General features: G+C 35.2%; 1 protein-coding gene across 6 annotated transcripts in view; it reads right to left on the bottom strand.

The window, feature by feature from the left end:
* The window catches only part of ANTXR2 (ANTXR cell adhesion molecule 2), a 153,419-nt gene that overhangs the window by 65,685 nt on the left and 74,248 nt on the right, over positions 1 to 13,486 (bottom strand). For all 6 annotated transcript variants that reach the window (XM_063610338.1, XM_055297211.2, XM_063610337.1 and 3 more), the window contains exons 13-14: positions 1,444 to 1,488; positions 497 to 589 (exon numbers count right to left, since the gene is read on the bottom strand). In XM_063610338.1, the coding sequence (XP_063466408.1) occupies positions 497 to 589; positions 1,444 to 1,488 (138 nt within the window). The remainder of the gene's footprint in view (positions 1 to 496; positions 590 to 1,443; positions 1,489 to 13,486) is intronic.

The following is a 13,486-nucleotide window of genomic DNA, read 5'->3' as shown; positions in this document are numbered from 1 at the left end:
ATGATATATAATATCAATTATAATAGTTCATAAGCGGCAACTAACATAAAGTATTAAATGTGCTTTCTCTATATTTGTGATGAAGTCAGATCCATGCTATTGAATATTTTAACATTTTCTTCTCAAATAGTAGATAACTATTGGATCTTTACAAAGAAGAACATTGTTGCAACTTGAAGTGGCTGGCTTCTTCAAAGTTGACGTTCTATGCGGTAATTTTTTCCAAAATAAGAAAAACCCTAGCTTTGTTTTGTCCCTTAAAATTCAGAGGTCCTATCAATGCAATCCTTTGACTAATGAAACCAGTTCTTCTAGGCCAATTTTGCAGTGGCTAGGATGATTCCATAGAAAAAAAATGTATCCAGAAAAGACCCAGTGTTAAGCACAAATGGATGATATTATAACAGAATTGTGAAAAGTAGTTTCCATGGCTTAATAGTCCTAGAAATACATACTCCAGATTAGCAGCTTCTATTTTTTTTTTTAAGATACCAACCTCCATTCTTTTAATTCCTCCAACCCCTCGACCACCATAATAGGAGGCATCCACAGTTGGCCACTTCTTAGTAGGCAAAGGTTCTTCTTCCTCCTGTGGAAATATGTTTTATAAATAGTTTTTAATTAATTTCTTAAAATACTGTTTAGTCACAACTGGCTCATATTTAAATATTTTTCTCAATTATGCCATTACTATGGAAAAAACTATATATAGAACATGTGGATATATTTACACTTACATGCATAAATTTCAAGTGGAGTTCTACAGGATATGAGAACTCCTTTCCCTCCTCAAATTTTAGGAATCTCTCTTACATCATCCCTAGGTAACTAGAAGTTGTTCTTTAACTATGGGAATCATTTGGTATTTCAAATCTATTCATCACTTCATACTTATAAAGATAAAATATTAAAATTAGGACAGCATTTTAACAGTTATTAAAGCATCAATGTGTGTGTAGGTTCGGACTCTATGAAATTTGAACTGAAAAGATAGGCAGTTGAGAAGTTTTGAAAATATACAACACCAGCACGTTCCTTATTTCATGTTCCTAACATGATTCTGGTTAACAGAATCATATAAAAGCACCAAGAATTTTGAAGAAAGTAATAGGATCTTTCAACTGTCAGCTTGGATCTTTTTTGTCAATAACATAAGTGATATCAGAACTACTGATATAGTACTATAAAAAGTATATTAAATCTTTATGTACTATTGATTCCAATGGCCAGTTTATATCTAGCAATGTATGAAGGTCCCATTCCTCTAGCATATGAAATAAATCATAAGAGGATGAAAAATAACCACTGATTTATATAAATTAAAAAGTCAGTACATAGGTATCATAGTTATCAAACAGACAAAATTGATTAAATTTGGGCATGGTATCTGCATTTGGAAAAAAAAAAAAACCAGCCATACCAGTTTTTTAGGCACTCACTTACCTCTTTTGGTGCAGGGGGTGGTGGTGGTGGAGGATCCTTGATAACCTGTCAAAAAAAATCAAATATAAAAATTTCTATGGCATAGGGAGGAGATAGTAAGGATGTGTAAAAATAATTTGATACATAAAATACTGTGGTAGCTCCAAAGAAGTTCCTCATTGAACCTTGCCACCCAATATTTATGCCCCTCTCTTTGAATCTTGGATTGCCTATAACTAGCTTTCGGCAAATAGAAAAAGGTAGAAGTGGGCCGGGCGCGGTGGCTCACGCCTGTAATCCCAGCACTTTGGGAGGCCGAGGCGGGCGGATCACGAGGTCAGCATATCGAGACCATCCTGGCTAACACGGTGAAACCCCGTCTCTACTAAAAATTCAAAAAAAATTAGTCGGGCATAGTGGCGGGCGCCTGTAGTCCCAGCTACTCGCGAGGCTGAGGCAGGAGAATGGCGTGAACTCGGGAGGTGGAGCTTGCAGTGAGCCGAGATCGTGCCACTGGACTCCAGCCTGGGCGACAGAGAGAGACTCTTGTCTCAAAAAAAAAAAAAAAAAGAAAGAAAGAAAAAAAAGAAAAAGGTAGAAGTGGTACTATGTGACTTCTCAGTTTCCCTGACATCTACGGAACACTCACTGTTGAGGAACACTGCTGTCAGGTCAGAAATCCACCCCAAGACCATCAAGCTGTGAGGAAACCCAAACTAATCTAGGCTGGGTGGTGAGAGGGAGACACCAGCTGATCACCAGCTATTTCAGCCATTCGAGAGGAGATTTGAGACATATAAGAGAAAAGTCCATCTTGGACACCCAGGCACACCAAGCTTCCAGATGACTCCGGCCAAACTGGCACCTGACTGTAACCACAATGAGACTCCAACTGACAGTCTCCTAATTCAGCCCGTAAGGATACAAAGTGTTGCTTGAAGCTGCTTGTAACAAATCAACTTCTTAGCCAAGACCCCTTTCCTGTGATGTCTTACTCATGAAATGTTTTACAGTTAATTCTTTTTTTTTTTTTTTTTTTTTTTTTTGAGACGGAGTTTCACTCTTGTTTCCCAGGCTGGAGTGCAATGGCGTGACCTCAGCTCAATGCAACCTCCACCTCCCGGATTCAAGCGATTCTCCCGTCTCAGCATCTGGAGTAGCTGGGATTACAGGCGCCCGCCACCATGCCTGGCTAATTTTTTTGTATTTTTGGTAAAGACGGGGTTTCACCATGTTGGCCAGGCTGGTCTCAAATTCCTAATCTCAGGTGATCCACCCGCCTCAGCCCCCCAATACAGTTAATTCGTCACATGAATAGAATGGGGCTTAATTTGAAATGACCTTTACTGGTATCGGGCTATCTAGATATTCACACCATCGTGATGGAAAATCTTTGACCAAGTGTCAATGGCTTCAGCTACTTCAGGTACACATCAAAGTCTCTATACTAAGAGGGAAAACTGAAAATGTTCCAGCTTGATGTCATCTAATGTCAAATGTGTCAACTATGCTATTAAATTTTCAAAGGTTTAAAACAATAGCAACTTTGAAAATGTGGTTCCACTTTTACATCATCAAAGAATTATTTTTAACATGTAGTATATTACTATGATCATGGATATATATTTAAAGACTGTTTGTCTTTTAAAGGTATGCACAAATATTTCCAGGTGAAATGATACGATTTTGATATTTTCATCAAAATAATTTGTGCATTGGCAATTGGATATGGGTACAGATGAAGAAAGATTGACAATAATGCTCCACCACTGCACACACACCAGTGGCTCCCCGCTGCCCTGTTGGTTCTCACTTGTCTGCACCTCACACCATCACCCCACTAGTGTGCACTCTCTGGTGGCCCCCTACTTCAAGGCATTCTCCTGTGGCACCCTGCCCCCACCACTGGAACACTTTTGCCAACAGCCCCCATCAGAGTGTTTTGCCAGCAGTCTGGGAACACCTCAGTCCTTCCAGTGCAGAAAGTGTTTGACCTCAAGAGGTCAAAGAACAAAGCCAAATGCCCAGTCCCAGTCCCCCAGGCATCAGCATGAAGCTCAGGAGTGCTAAGCTGAGCCTTGGCCTCCTGAAAGCATCCAGAAATGAAGTCAATCAACTAAACACAATTTATACTGCCTTCAAACCCTCAAGAACATCAAAGACTATAAAAGCAAATAGCTTCATCCGAAGGACAGCAACTTCAAAAAGTAAAGGAAAATCAGTGAACACAGATGAGAAAGAACCAGCACAAGAATTCTGGCAACTCTAAAAGCCAGCGTGTCTTCCTAACTCCACAAACTACCTCAATAACTCCCCAGAAATGGTTCTTAACCAGATTGAAATGCCTGAAATGACAGACACAGAATCAGAATCTGGATGGCAAGGAAGCCCAGTGAGATACAGAAGAAGGTTGAAACCCAATCCAAGGAAACTAATAAAACGATACAAGAGCTGGAAAATAACATAGCTATTTTAAGAAAAAAAAACACAAATTGAACTTCTGGAAATTAAAAATTTGCTATAGGACTTTTATAACACAATTGGAAGCATTAATAACAAAATAGACGAAGCTGAGAAAAGAATCTCAAAACTCAAAGACTGCTCCTTTGAATCAATGCAGGCAGAAAAACAATTAAGAATTTTTAAAAATGAAAAAACAAATCTCCAGGAAATATGGGATTATGTAAGAAGATCAAACCTATGACTCACTGGCATTTCTGAAAGAGATAGAGAACAAGCAATTCGGAAAACATATTTGAGGATATTGTCCTCACAAATTTCCCCAACCTCACTACACAGGTAGGCATGCACATTCAGGAAATTCAGAGAATCTTTAAAATATACTAGAAAAGATAAGATATCTAGTCATCAGATTCTCCAAGGTCAACGCAAAGAAAGAAATGTTAAAGGCAGCTACAGAGAAGGGCCGGGTTAAGTACAAAGGGAATCCCATCAGGCCAACAGTGAACACCTTTCAGCAGAAACTTTACAAGTCAAAAGATATTGGCGGCCTATATTCAGCAACTTTAAAGAAAAGAAACTTCAACCAAGAATTTCATATCCAACGAAACTAAGCTTCATAAGTGAAGGGGAAATAAAATCATTTTCAAACAAGCAAATGCTAAGGGAATCCATTACTACCAGTTATGTAGTAATGGATATATATAAGACATATCTTATATATATAGTAATGGATATATATAAGACATATCTTATATATATAGATGTCCTAAAGGGACTATATATATATATATATATATATATATATATATGGTCCTAAAGGGAGCACTAAACATGGAAATATAAGACCTGCCACCACAAAAACACACTTAAGTACATATCACATTGGCACTATAAAGCAACTATACAATCAAGTCTATATAACAACTAGCTAAGAACATGACAAGATCAAATCCTCACATATCAATATTGACCTGGAGGATAAATGGGCTAAGTGTCCAACTTAAAAGGTACAGAGGGGCAAGTTGGATAAAGAAGCAAAACCCAACTATATGCTATATTCAAGAAACTCATCTCACATAAATTATATATACAGGCTGAAAGTAAAGGAATAGAGAAAGATCATTCAAGCAAACAGAAAACAAAAAAATAAGAGGGGTTACAATCCTTATTTCAGACAATATAGACTTTAAATCAGCAATGATCAAAAAAGACAAAGAGGAGCATTGCATAATGATAAAAGTTTCCATTCAACAAGAAGACTTAACTCTCCTAAATACATACACTCCCAAATTGGAGTTCCTATATTCATAAAACAAGTTCTTAGAGACCTATGAAGAAGCTTAGATAACCACACAATAATAATGGGAGACTTCAACACTCCACTGACAGTATTGGACAGATCATTGAAGCAGAAAACTAACAAAGATATTTGAGACCTAACCTCAACACTTAACCAAATGGACCTAACAGACATCGACAGAATACCCAACAAAAACAGAATATACATTCTTCTCATCTGCATATGGCACATACTCTAAGATCGACCACATGCTTGGCCATGAAGCAATTCTCAACAAACTTAAAAACAACAAAGTCATACCAATCACACTCTCAGAACACAGTACAATAGAAATAGAAATCAATACCAAGAAGAGCTCTCAAAACCATACAATTACATGGAAATTAAAAAAACTTGCTCCTAAATGACTTTCAGGCAAAGAGTGAAATTAAGGCAGAAATTTAAAAATTCTTTGAAACCAATGAAAACAAAGATTCAACATCCCAGAATATCTGGGACACAGCTAAAGCAGTTTTCAGAGAAAAGTTTATAGTGTTAAATGCCTACATCGAGAAGTTAGGAAGATCTCAAATTAACAAGCTAACATCACACCTAGAGGAACTAGGAAAACATGAGTAAACCAACCCCGAAGCTAGCAGAAGAAAAGAAAACCAAAATCAGAGCTGAAGTGAAGGAAACTGAGATATGAAATCTGTACAAAAGATCAGCAAAATCAAAATTTGGTTCTTTCAAAAAATAAACAAGATTGATAAACCACTAACTAGATTAATAAATAAAAAAAAGAAGATCCAAATAAGCATAATCAGAAATTACAAAGGGGACATTATGGATCCCAAAGAAATACAAGAACTCTAAAACACTATCAGGAATACCTTTATGCATACAAACTAAAAAATCTAGAAAAAAATGGGTAAATTCCTAAGAACATACACTTCTGAAGACTGAACAACAAAGAAATATTTATCCTGAACAGATAAATAACAAGTTCTGAAACTTGATCAGTAATAAAAAAAATCCAGAAAACGCCCTAGATGAGACAGATTCATGGCTGAATTCTACCAGACATATAGAGAAGACCTGGTACCAATCCTACTGAAACTATTCCAAAAAATTGAGGAGAAGGGACACCTCCATAACTCATTGTATAAGGCTAGCATCATTCTGATAACAAAAGCTATCAGAGATACAATGAAAAAAGAAAACTTCAGGCCAATATGCCTGATGAACATAGACACAAAAATCCTCAACAAAATACTAGCAATCCAAATCTAGCAGCATATCAAAAAGTTAATCCACCATGAACCAGTAGGCTTTATCCCTGGGATGCAAGGTTGGCTCAACATACGTAAATCAATAAATGTGATTCATTACATGAACGGAACTAAAAACAAAAACCACATGATCATCTCAATAGACTCAGAAAAAACTTTCAATAAAATTCCACATCCCTTCACATTAAAACTCTCAACAAACTAGGCATCAAAAAAAAATACCTCAAAATAGTAAGAACCATCTATGATAAACCCACAGCCAACATTATATTGAACAGGCAAAAGATGGAAGCATTTCTCTTAAGAAATAGAAAAAGACAATGATGCCCACTCTCACCACTTCTATTCAGTGTCGTCCTAGAAGTCCTAGCCAGAGAAATCAGATAACAGAAAAAAATAAAAGGCATCCAAATAGGAAAATAAGAAGTCAAAATTATCCCTCTTCACTGATAATATGATTCTATATTTAGACAACCCTAAATATTTTTTCAAAAAGTTCCTGGACCTGATAAACAACTTCACTAACCTTTCAGAATACAAAACAAATGTACAAAAATCAGTAGCATATCTGTATATCAATAATGTCCAAGCTGAGAGCCAAATCAAGAATTCAATAACAACAGTTACAAAAAAAAAAAAAAAAACCACCTTGGAATACAGCTAACCAGGGATGCAAAAGATCTATGCAATGAGAATTACAAAACTCTGCTGAAAGTAATCAGAGATAACAAAAACAAATGAAAAAGCATTCTATGCTCATGAATAGGAAGAATCAATATTGTTAAAATAGCCATATTGCCCAAAGCAATTTACAGATTCAGTGCTATTTCTATCAAAATATCAACATCATTTTTCATAGAATTAGAGAAAACTATTATAAAATTCATATGGAACCAGAAGAGAACCTGAATAGCCAAAGCTATCCTAAGCAAAAAGAAAAAAGCAGGAGGCATCACACTACCTGTCTTCAAACTATGCTACAAGGCTAGAGTACACCAAAGCAGCATGGTACTGGTACAAAAACAGACATGCAGACAAGTGGAAAAGGTTAGATAACCTAGAAATAAAGCCACACACCTAGGACCATCTGATCTTCAACAAAGTTGACAATAACAAGCAATGGGGAAAGGACTCCCTATTCAGTAACTGATTCTGGTATAACTGGCTAGCTAAATGTGGAAGATCGAACTAAACCCCTTCTTTTCACCATATATAAAAACCAGCTCAAAATGAATTAAATTCTTAAATACAAAACCTAAAACTCTAAAAGAAAACCTGGGAAATACCATTCTGGACATAGGCTTTGGCAAAGATTTCATGGTGAAGTTTCCAAAAGCAATGGCAGCAAAAGCAAAAATAAACAAGTAGGACCTAATTAAACTAAAGAGCTTCTGCACATCAAAAGAAACTGTCAACAGAGTAAACAGATAATCTACAGAACGGGAGAAAATATTTGCAACCTATGCATCCAATAAAGGTCTAATATCCAGAATCTGTAAGGAACTTAAATCAAAAAGCAAAAAACAAACAACCTCATTTAAAAAAATGGGCAAAGGACAAGAACAGGCACTTCTCAAAAGAAGACATATACAAGGCCAACAAGCTTATAAAAAATGCTCAATATTGCTAATCATTAGAGAAATGCAGATCAAAACCACAACAAGATACCATCTCACACCAGTCAGAATGGCTATTACTAAACAGTAAAAAATAAATAACAGGAGTTAGCAAGGCTGTAGAGAAAGGAGAGTGTTTATACACTGCTGGTGAGAATATAAATTAGTTCAGCCATTGTGGAAAGCAGCTTGAAGATTTCTCAGAGAACTTAAAGCAGAACTACATTTAATCCAGCAATCCCATTATTGGGTATATTCCCAAAGGAATATAAATCGTTCTACCAAAGACATATGCACTTGTATGTTCATCACAACACTATTCACAATAGCAAAGATATGGAATCAACCTAGATGCCCATCAATGATGGACTGGCTAAAAAAAATGTGATACAGATACACCGGTGAATACTAAACAGCTATTTTTAAAAAATGAAATCATGTCATTGGCAGTAACATGGATGCAGCTGGAGGCCATTATCCTCAGAGAATTAGCACAGAAACAGAAAACCAAATAGTACATGTTCTTTCTTATAAGTGGAGTGGAAGCTGCACATTGAGTACAAATGGACAAAAAGATGGGAACAATAGATATCAGGGCCTACTTGAAGTGAGAGCCTGGTAGAAAGGTGAGGGTTGAAAAACTACCCATCAGGTACTATGCTCACTACCTGGGTGATGAAATCATTTGTACACCAAACACCAGCAACACATAATTTACCCCTGTAACAATCCTGTACATGTACCCCTGAACCTAAAATAAAAATTGAAAGAAAAAAAATCGACAATAAGTTGAGAATCATTGAAGCTGAATAATGAAGACAGTGGGAAGTTCATTATCTTAGTTTTTTTAATTTTTAATTTTTGTGGGTACATATATTAGTCTCTCTCTTTGTAAATGTTTACATTTTCCATAGTAAAAGGGTTTTTATATTTTGATGTCATTGATAATGTTTAGAGAACTGACCCGTAATTTTCTGTGTGTATAATATTTTCATCATCTCAATTTTAGTTTAGATCTAAGCCTCAGGGAAAAAATACACAGACAATAATGACAATAATGTAGACATCACTAGACAGTAATTAAATTTGAATCTCCTTTCGAATGTTACAAAAAATGCCATTATTTCTATTTAACTGTTTTATTTAATTCAATATTATTTTTTCAATGATCATAAAATTCCAGTAGATTTTGGTAATCGTGAAAGATAAAACTTTATGATTTTTTATAATTAGCCCAGAAATAAATGCCAGTAGAGAATTAAGATTTAAAATAATAATAAAACAAAATAAAGTTCATCAAACTACAGGTGTATTTCCTCTATAAAAAAATAAAGCATGTCATATGACTATGAACTTGTATGTCCAAAACAATTAATGAAAACCAAATCTGTTAGTGTTTTATAACAAAATCAAAGCTAACCTAACCATCTTCATTTAAAAGCTAACATTCCTTCCTATCTTCCCTGTTTCTTTCAAGTGAATAACTTTTTTCATTTGCAACCTAAAAAGTTGGCATAATCCATAATCTCTTTTCTCACTTCTAATGACTTTACCAAATCATTTCCATGCCGAATACATTCTTTGAAATATCCCCCACCTTCCTCTCTCTCTGATGATTTCTCCCTATTTTCTCAAAGCATATATGATTCTCTTGATATGCACAGATGCATTGTTCTCTCCTAGAATTTATCCAAGTTGATAATTTTATCTACCAAAAAAGGGTTAGTTTATTAATTTTATCTACAAAAAAATAGTAAGTTTCATGAGAACAGGTGTTATGTCTGCTTTGTTCCTCACTGTCTTTCTAGTATTTAATAGAATGTCTAGCAAAAATTAGACTTCCAAGGAAGTAAGGAAAAAGAGAAGTTAGGAAGAGAGGAAAAGGAAAGAAGTGAGAAGGGGAGAGAAAGGAGGGAGGAAGGGACAAAGAAAGAGAGGGAAGAAGGAAGAAAGGGAAATTAGGAGGAAAAAGTGAAGGAAAAAAGGGAGAGAAGAAAGGAAGAAACAAATTGAGAGAGTAAAGAAGGAGGAAGGGAAGGAAGGAGATAGACTGCAGAGGGAAGGACAAGGGAAAAGGGATTCTTTTCATTCCCTTCCCCCGTCACTCCTAAAAGCATATTCTCAAGATTCTTTGGACCTTAAATGTACCTAGTACAAGATTTTTTCAACTCCTCCAATGCATACACAATCAAAACTTCAATACTCTGAAAAGTTCCCACCAAGTTGTAGTCTAACTATGTTTGAATTACTGCAATAAAGAGAAATCCACTACCTTACAAAGCAATTCAGTCCATTGGCAAGGAACCCACATCATTTGAAAGTTTTTCCCCCAAATGAAGCCAAAGCACTTCCCACTCTGTAGTTTCCAGTCTTTAGTCTTGATCCTAGAGTCTGGCAATACACCACACACACACACACACACACGCACTTTTTCTTTCAGAGGAGAGCAGTTCCTATTTTTGAATGCTAGGATAATTACCATATATCTATTGAGTCTACCAATCTGGAACCTAAATATATCAAACATTTCTCATGAGATGGTCCTGAGTTATCTGGTTATCTTGGTCAGGTTTTTTTTTTTTTTTTTTAGCATATATTGATTTGGTCAACATTTCAGTGTGGTTTCTAGAACTGATAACATTTTAAGTATGGCTGAGCCATTATAAATAAATGAATGGTGCTCAGACAAAGGAGATGCATCCCCATCTTTTCTCAGCACCTCTTTCTAAGAATTTTAATTAATAATATATTCACAAAATTTATTGATAGTTATAATTACCATAGCCTTTTTTGCATCAATGACTAAATGCTCTACTTGTAGTTAAATTAGACATCTAACTTATTTCTCCATCTCCAACTGATTCCCCATTTTAACCTATGTAGTCAGGTCAATATTCTTCTAACAGAAGCTTAATCGATCATTTCCCTGGTAAAAATGAATAAACAGTCCCAATGTTCACAATTTGAATCAATAAATTACTAAATTTTATTGGAAAGACCTTACAAGTCATGCTTCCACTCTTAGTTTTGTGAATTTCTAAGAGAGAATAAAGTACTCTCTGGAGTTCTCTCACTAGAAAAAGATCAAGGTACATCCTGCCATTCCACTAAGTCTGAGAATAATACATCTGAACTCATTTTCATTTCATCGTGAGGACTTCAAATTTACTCTTCTTATTACATGTACATCTTGCACTGTTATATAAATTTCTGAGAACATAAATAGTATCCCCAATCCTGTTCTGTATTACATCCTCCTGAGAATTATTCAACATCTCTCTCTATAACTCTTCCTTTTTTTAATGTCATATTCATTATCCCATATAGCATCTAGTTTAATAATGATATCGGAAAATTGAATTTCAATTTAAAATCCCCATATGACCACTGCTGTCAAACTCACATAGTATCATGGGAGGCATCTTTACATTCCTTCTCTTCACCGGAGGTCCTTTATCAAATATAAACTGCAAGATAAACTATCAAAGCCCCTTTTGCAGCACATAAGCATGAGCCAGTTTTTCTATTCTCATTGTTAAAATGCCTCAGCATGGTGTCAGTCCCTCCACGGTTAAGGCCTAACATGTATCTACAAACATCCCCCTACATGCACCTCCTCTCCAGCCAGCCTGATGATCCTGGTGCTTCCCCCAAATACAATGATCATTTTCCTGTTAGGTCTCAACCAGCCTTCACAGAGTAGCCCACCAACTCCCTGTTGTTTCATCTAGAAGACATAAAACTTTTTAAAGTATATGTTGCTGCACAGTTAAGCCATTTATGCATCATTAATTTGGGTTTATATGTTGATTTTGTAATTTTTAAATTATCACTGAAAATTACAAATTTCTTAATGGCAATAATCATTTCCCCTTATTTATACATGCCATCAAGCCTAATAAAGTGCTCTGCACACAGCAGATACTAAAGGTACTAAAAATATACTTAAAGTGAAATTGATGGAACTGAGAATGTTCACAAATAATTATAGTTGTTTTCCAAATATATAAGTCAAATATTGAGGAAGAAATATACAAAAATAATAAACAGATTTACATGAAACTGAAATATTACTAGTCCCTAAGAAAATGAAGCACTAAATTTTTTCCTGAACCAATAAAGTCAGATAACCCAATTGTAGAAGAGGAGATAGAAGTATACTAAGTTTCTTCATCTGGGAAATAAATTGGATTAAATGTAGGTCCTTGTCAAAATGACAATTCTTATAAAATAATAAAAATTACATATTACAATGTTTCCACCAGGTTTTTGCTTCTATGCCTTTCCATGGTTAAATATGGCCATATGTCTATATGCAATTATATTCACCTTATTCCAGAAAAGAACATTAGAGTTCTTTTCAATAGCACGCCATTATTCTTTTGTGTGAATAATTCATGACTTATTATAAATTTAAAGTGAATTAAAGTCCTGACAAGTATATTTTCTACATTGTTAATAATGAAAACAAAGCCCTCAAAGCTCTACCTAAATCAAATTTTGATCTGGTAAATTAAGAGACACAACCACCATCACAACAAATAATAGCACCTTCAGAAACTGAACCAGAGCTAAGCCTCATCTGTGTGTTGTTCACACTATTAACAAGAACCACCCTTTATTGGTGCTGGCTGCCAGATGCCACATACTCTGTCTCTATAGTTCTTTTATTTTCATAATAACTCTGTGCAATCACTATGTTTATCTTCATTTTAAATATAAGGAGAAGAAAGCTCTAACTTCAATAACTTGCCCAAATACAAAGAGAAAACACAGAATTAGGATTCAAACTGAGGACCAAGTCCACCTATCTCCAAACTCTAAATTCAGCTTCTGCCATATGACATCTTTTTAAAATAAGGTTTAGTTTGCAAAGGGAAAGGGTGCAGAAGAAAAAGCCTATGATTTGTTGAGTAGTTCTTAATTACTTGCATGGATGGATGGGTGGATGGACGGATGGATATATGGATGGATGGATGGATGGATGGATGGATAGATGGATGGATGGATAGATGAATGAATGAATGGACAAATAGATGATAGATAATTACACAGATAGTTATATTTAAAACTTTTAATAACTATGTAAGATAGAGTTTACCACCATTTTATATAGACACAACATTTAGCTAATATGCCCAATGTCACCCACATAAAAATTTGGGGACGAGAAACAAAATGGTTTTCTTGTGATGTTCCAAAATGTTCCCTCTCTCCACTCTGCCACACGACCTCATGAGTAACAAAGAAGGGTGAAAATAATCTGAAGCCATTTGGCTCAAAAGCCAAAAATGGCAAAAATCTGTGTTCAACTGACATTCCTACATTTCAGTAAAACTAGTTCAAGAGAAAAGAAAGATTTACTGTTAGTAAAAATACATTAAAAACTACAGTCATGAGAATTCCATTCTTAT

This window comes from Symphalangus syndactylus, chromosome 10, assembly GCF_028878055.3.
Source record: "Symphalangus syndactylus isolate Jambi chromosome 10, NHGRI_mSymSyn1-v2.1_pri, whole genome shotgun sequence".
NCBI classification, from domain to species: Eukaryota; Metazoa; Chordata; class Mammalia; order Primates; family Hylobatidae; genus Symphalangus; species Symphalangus syndactylus.
Note: the sequence above shows the minus strand (reverse complement) of the source record. Positions and strands in the feature narration are given on the sequence as shown.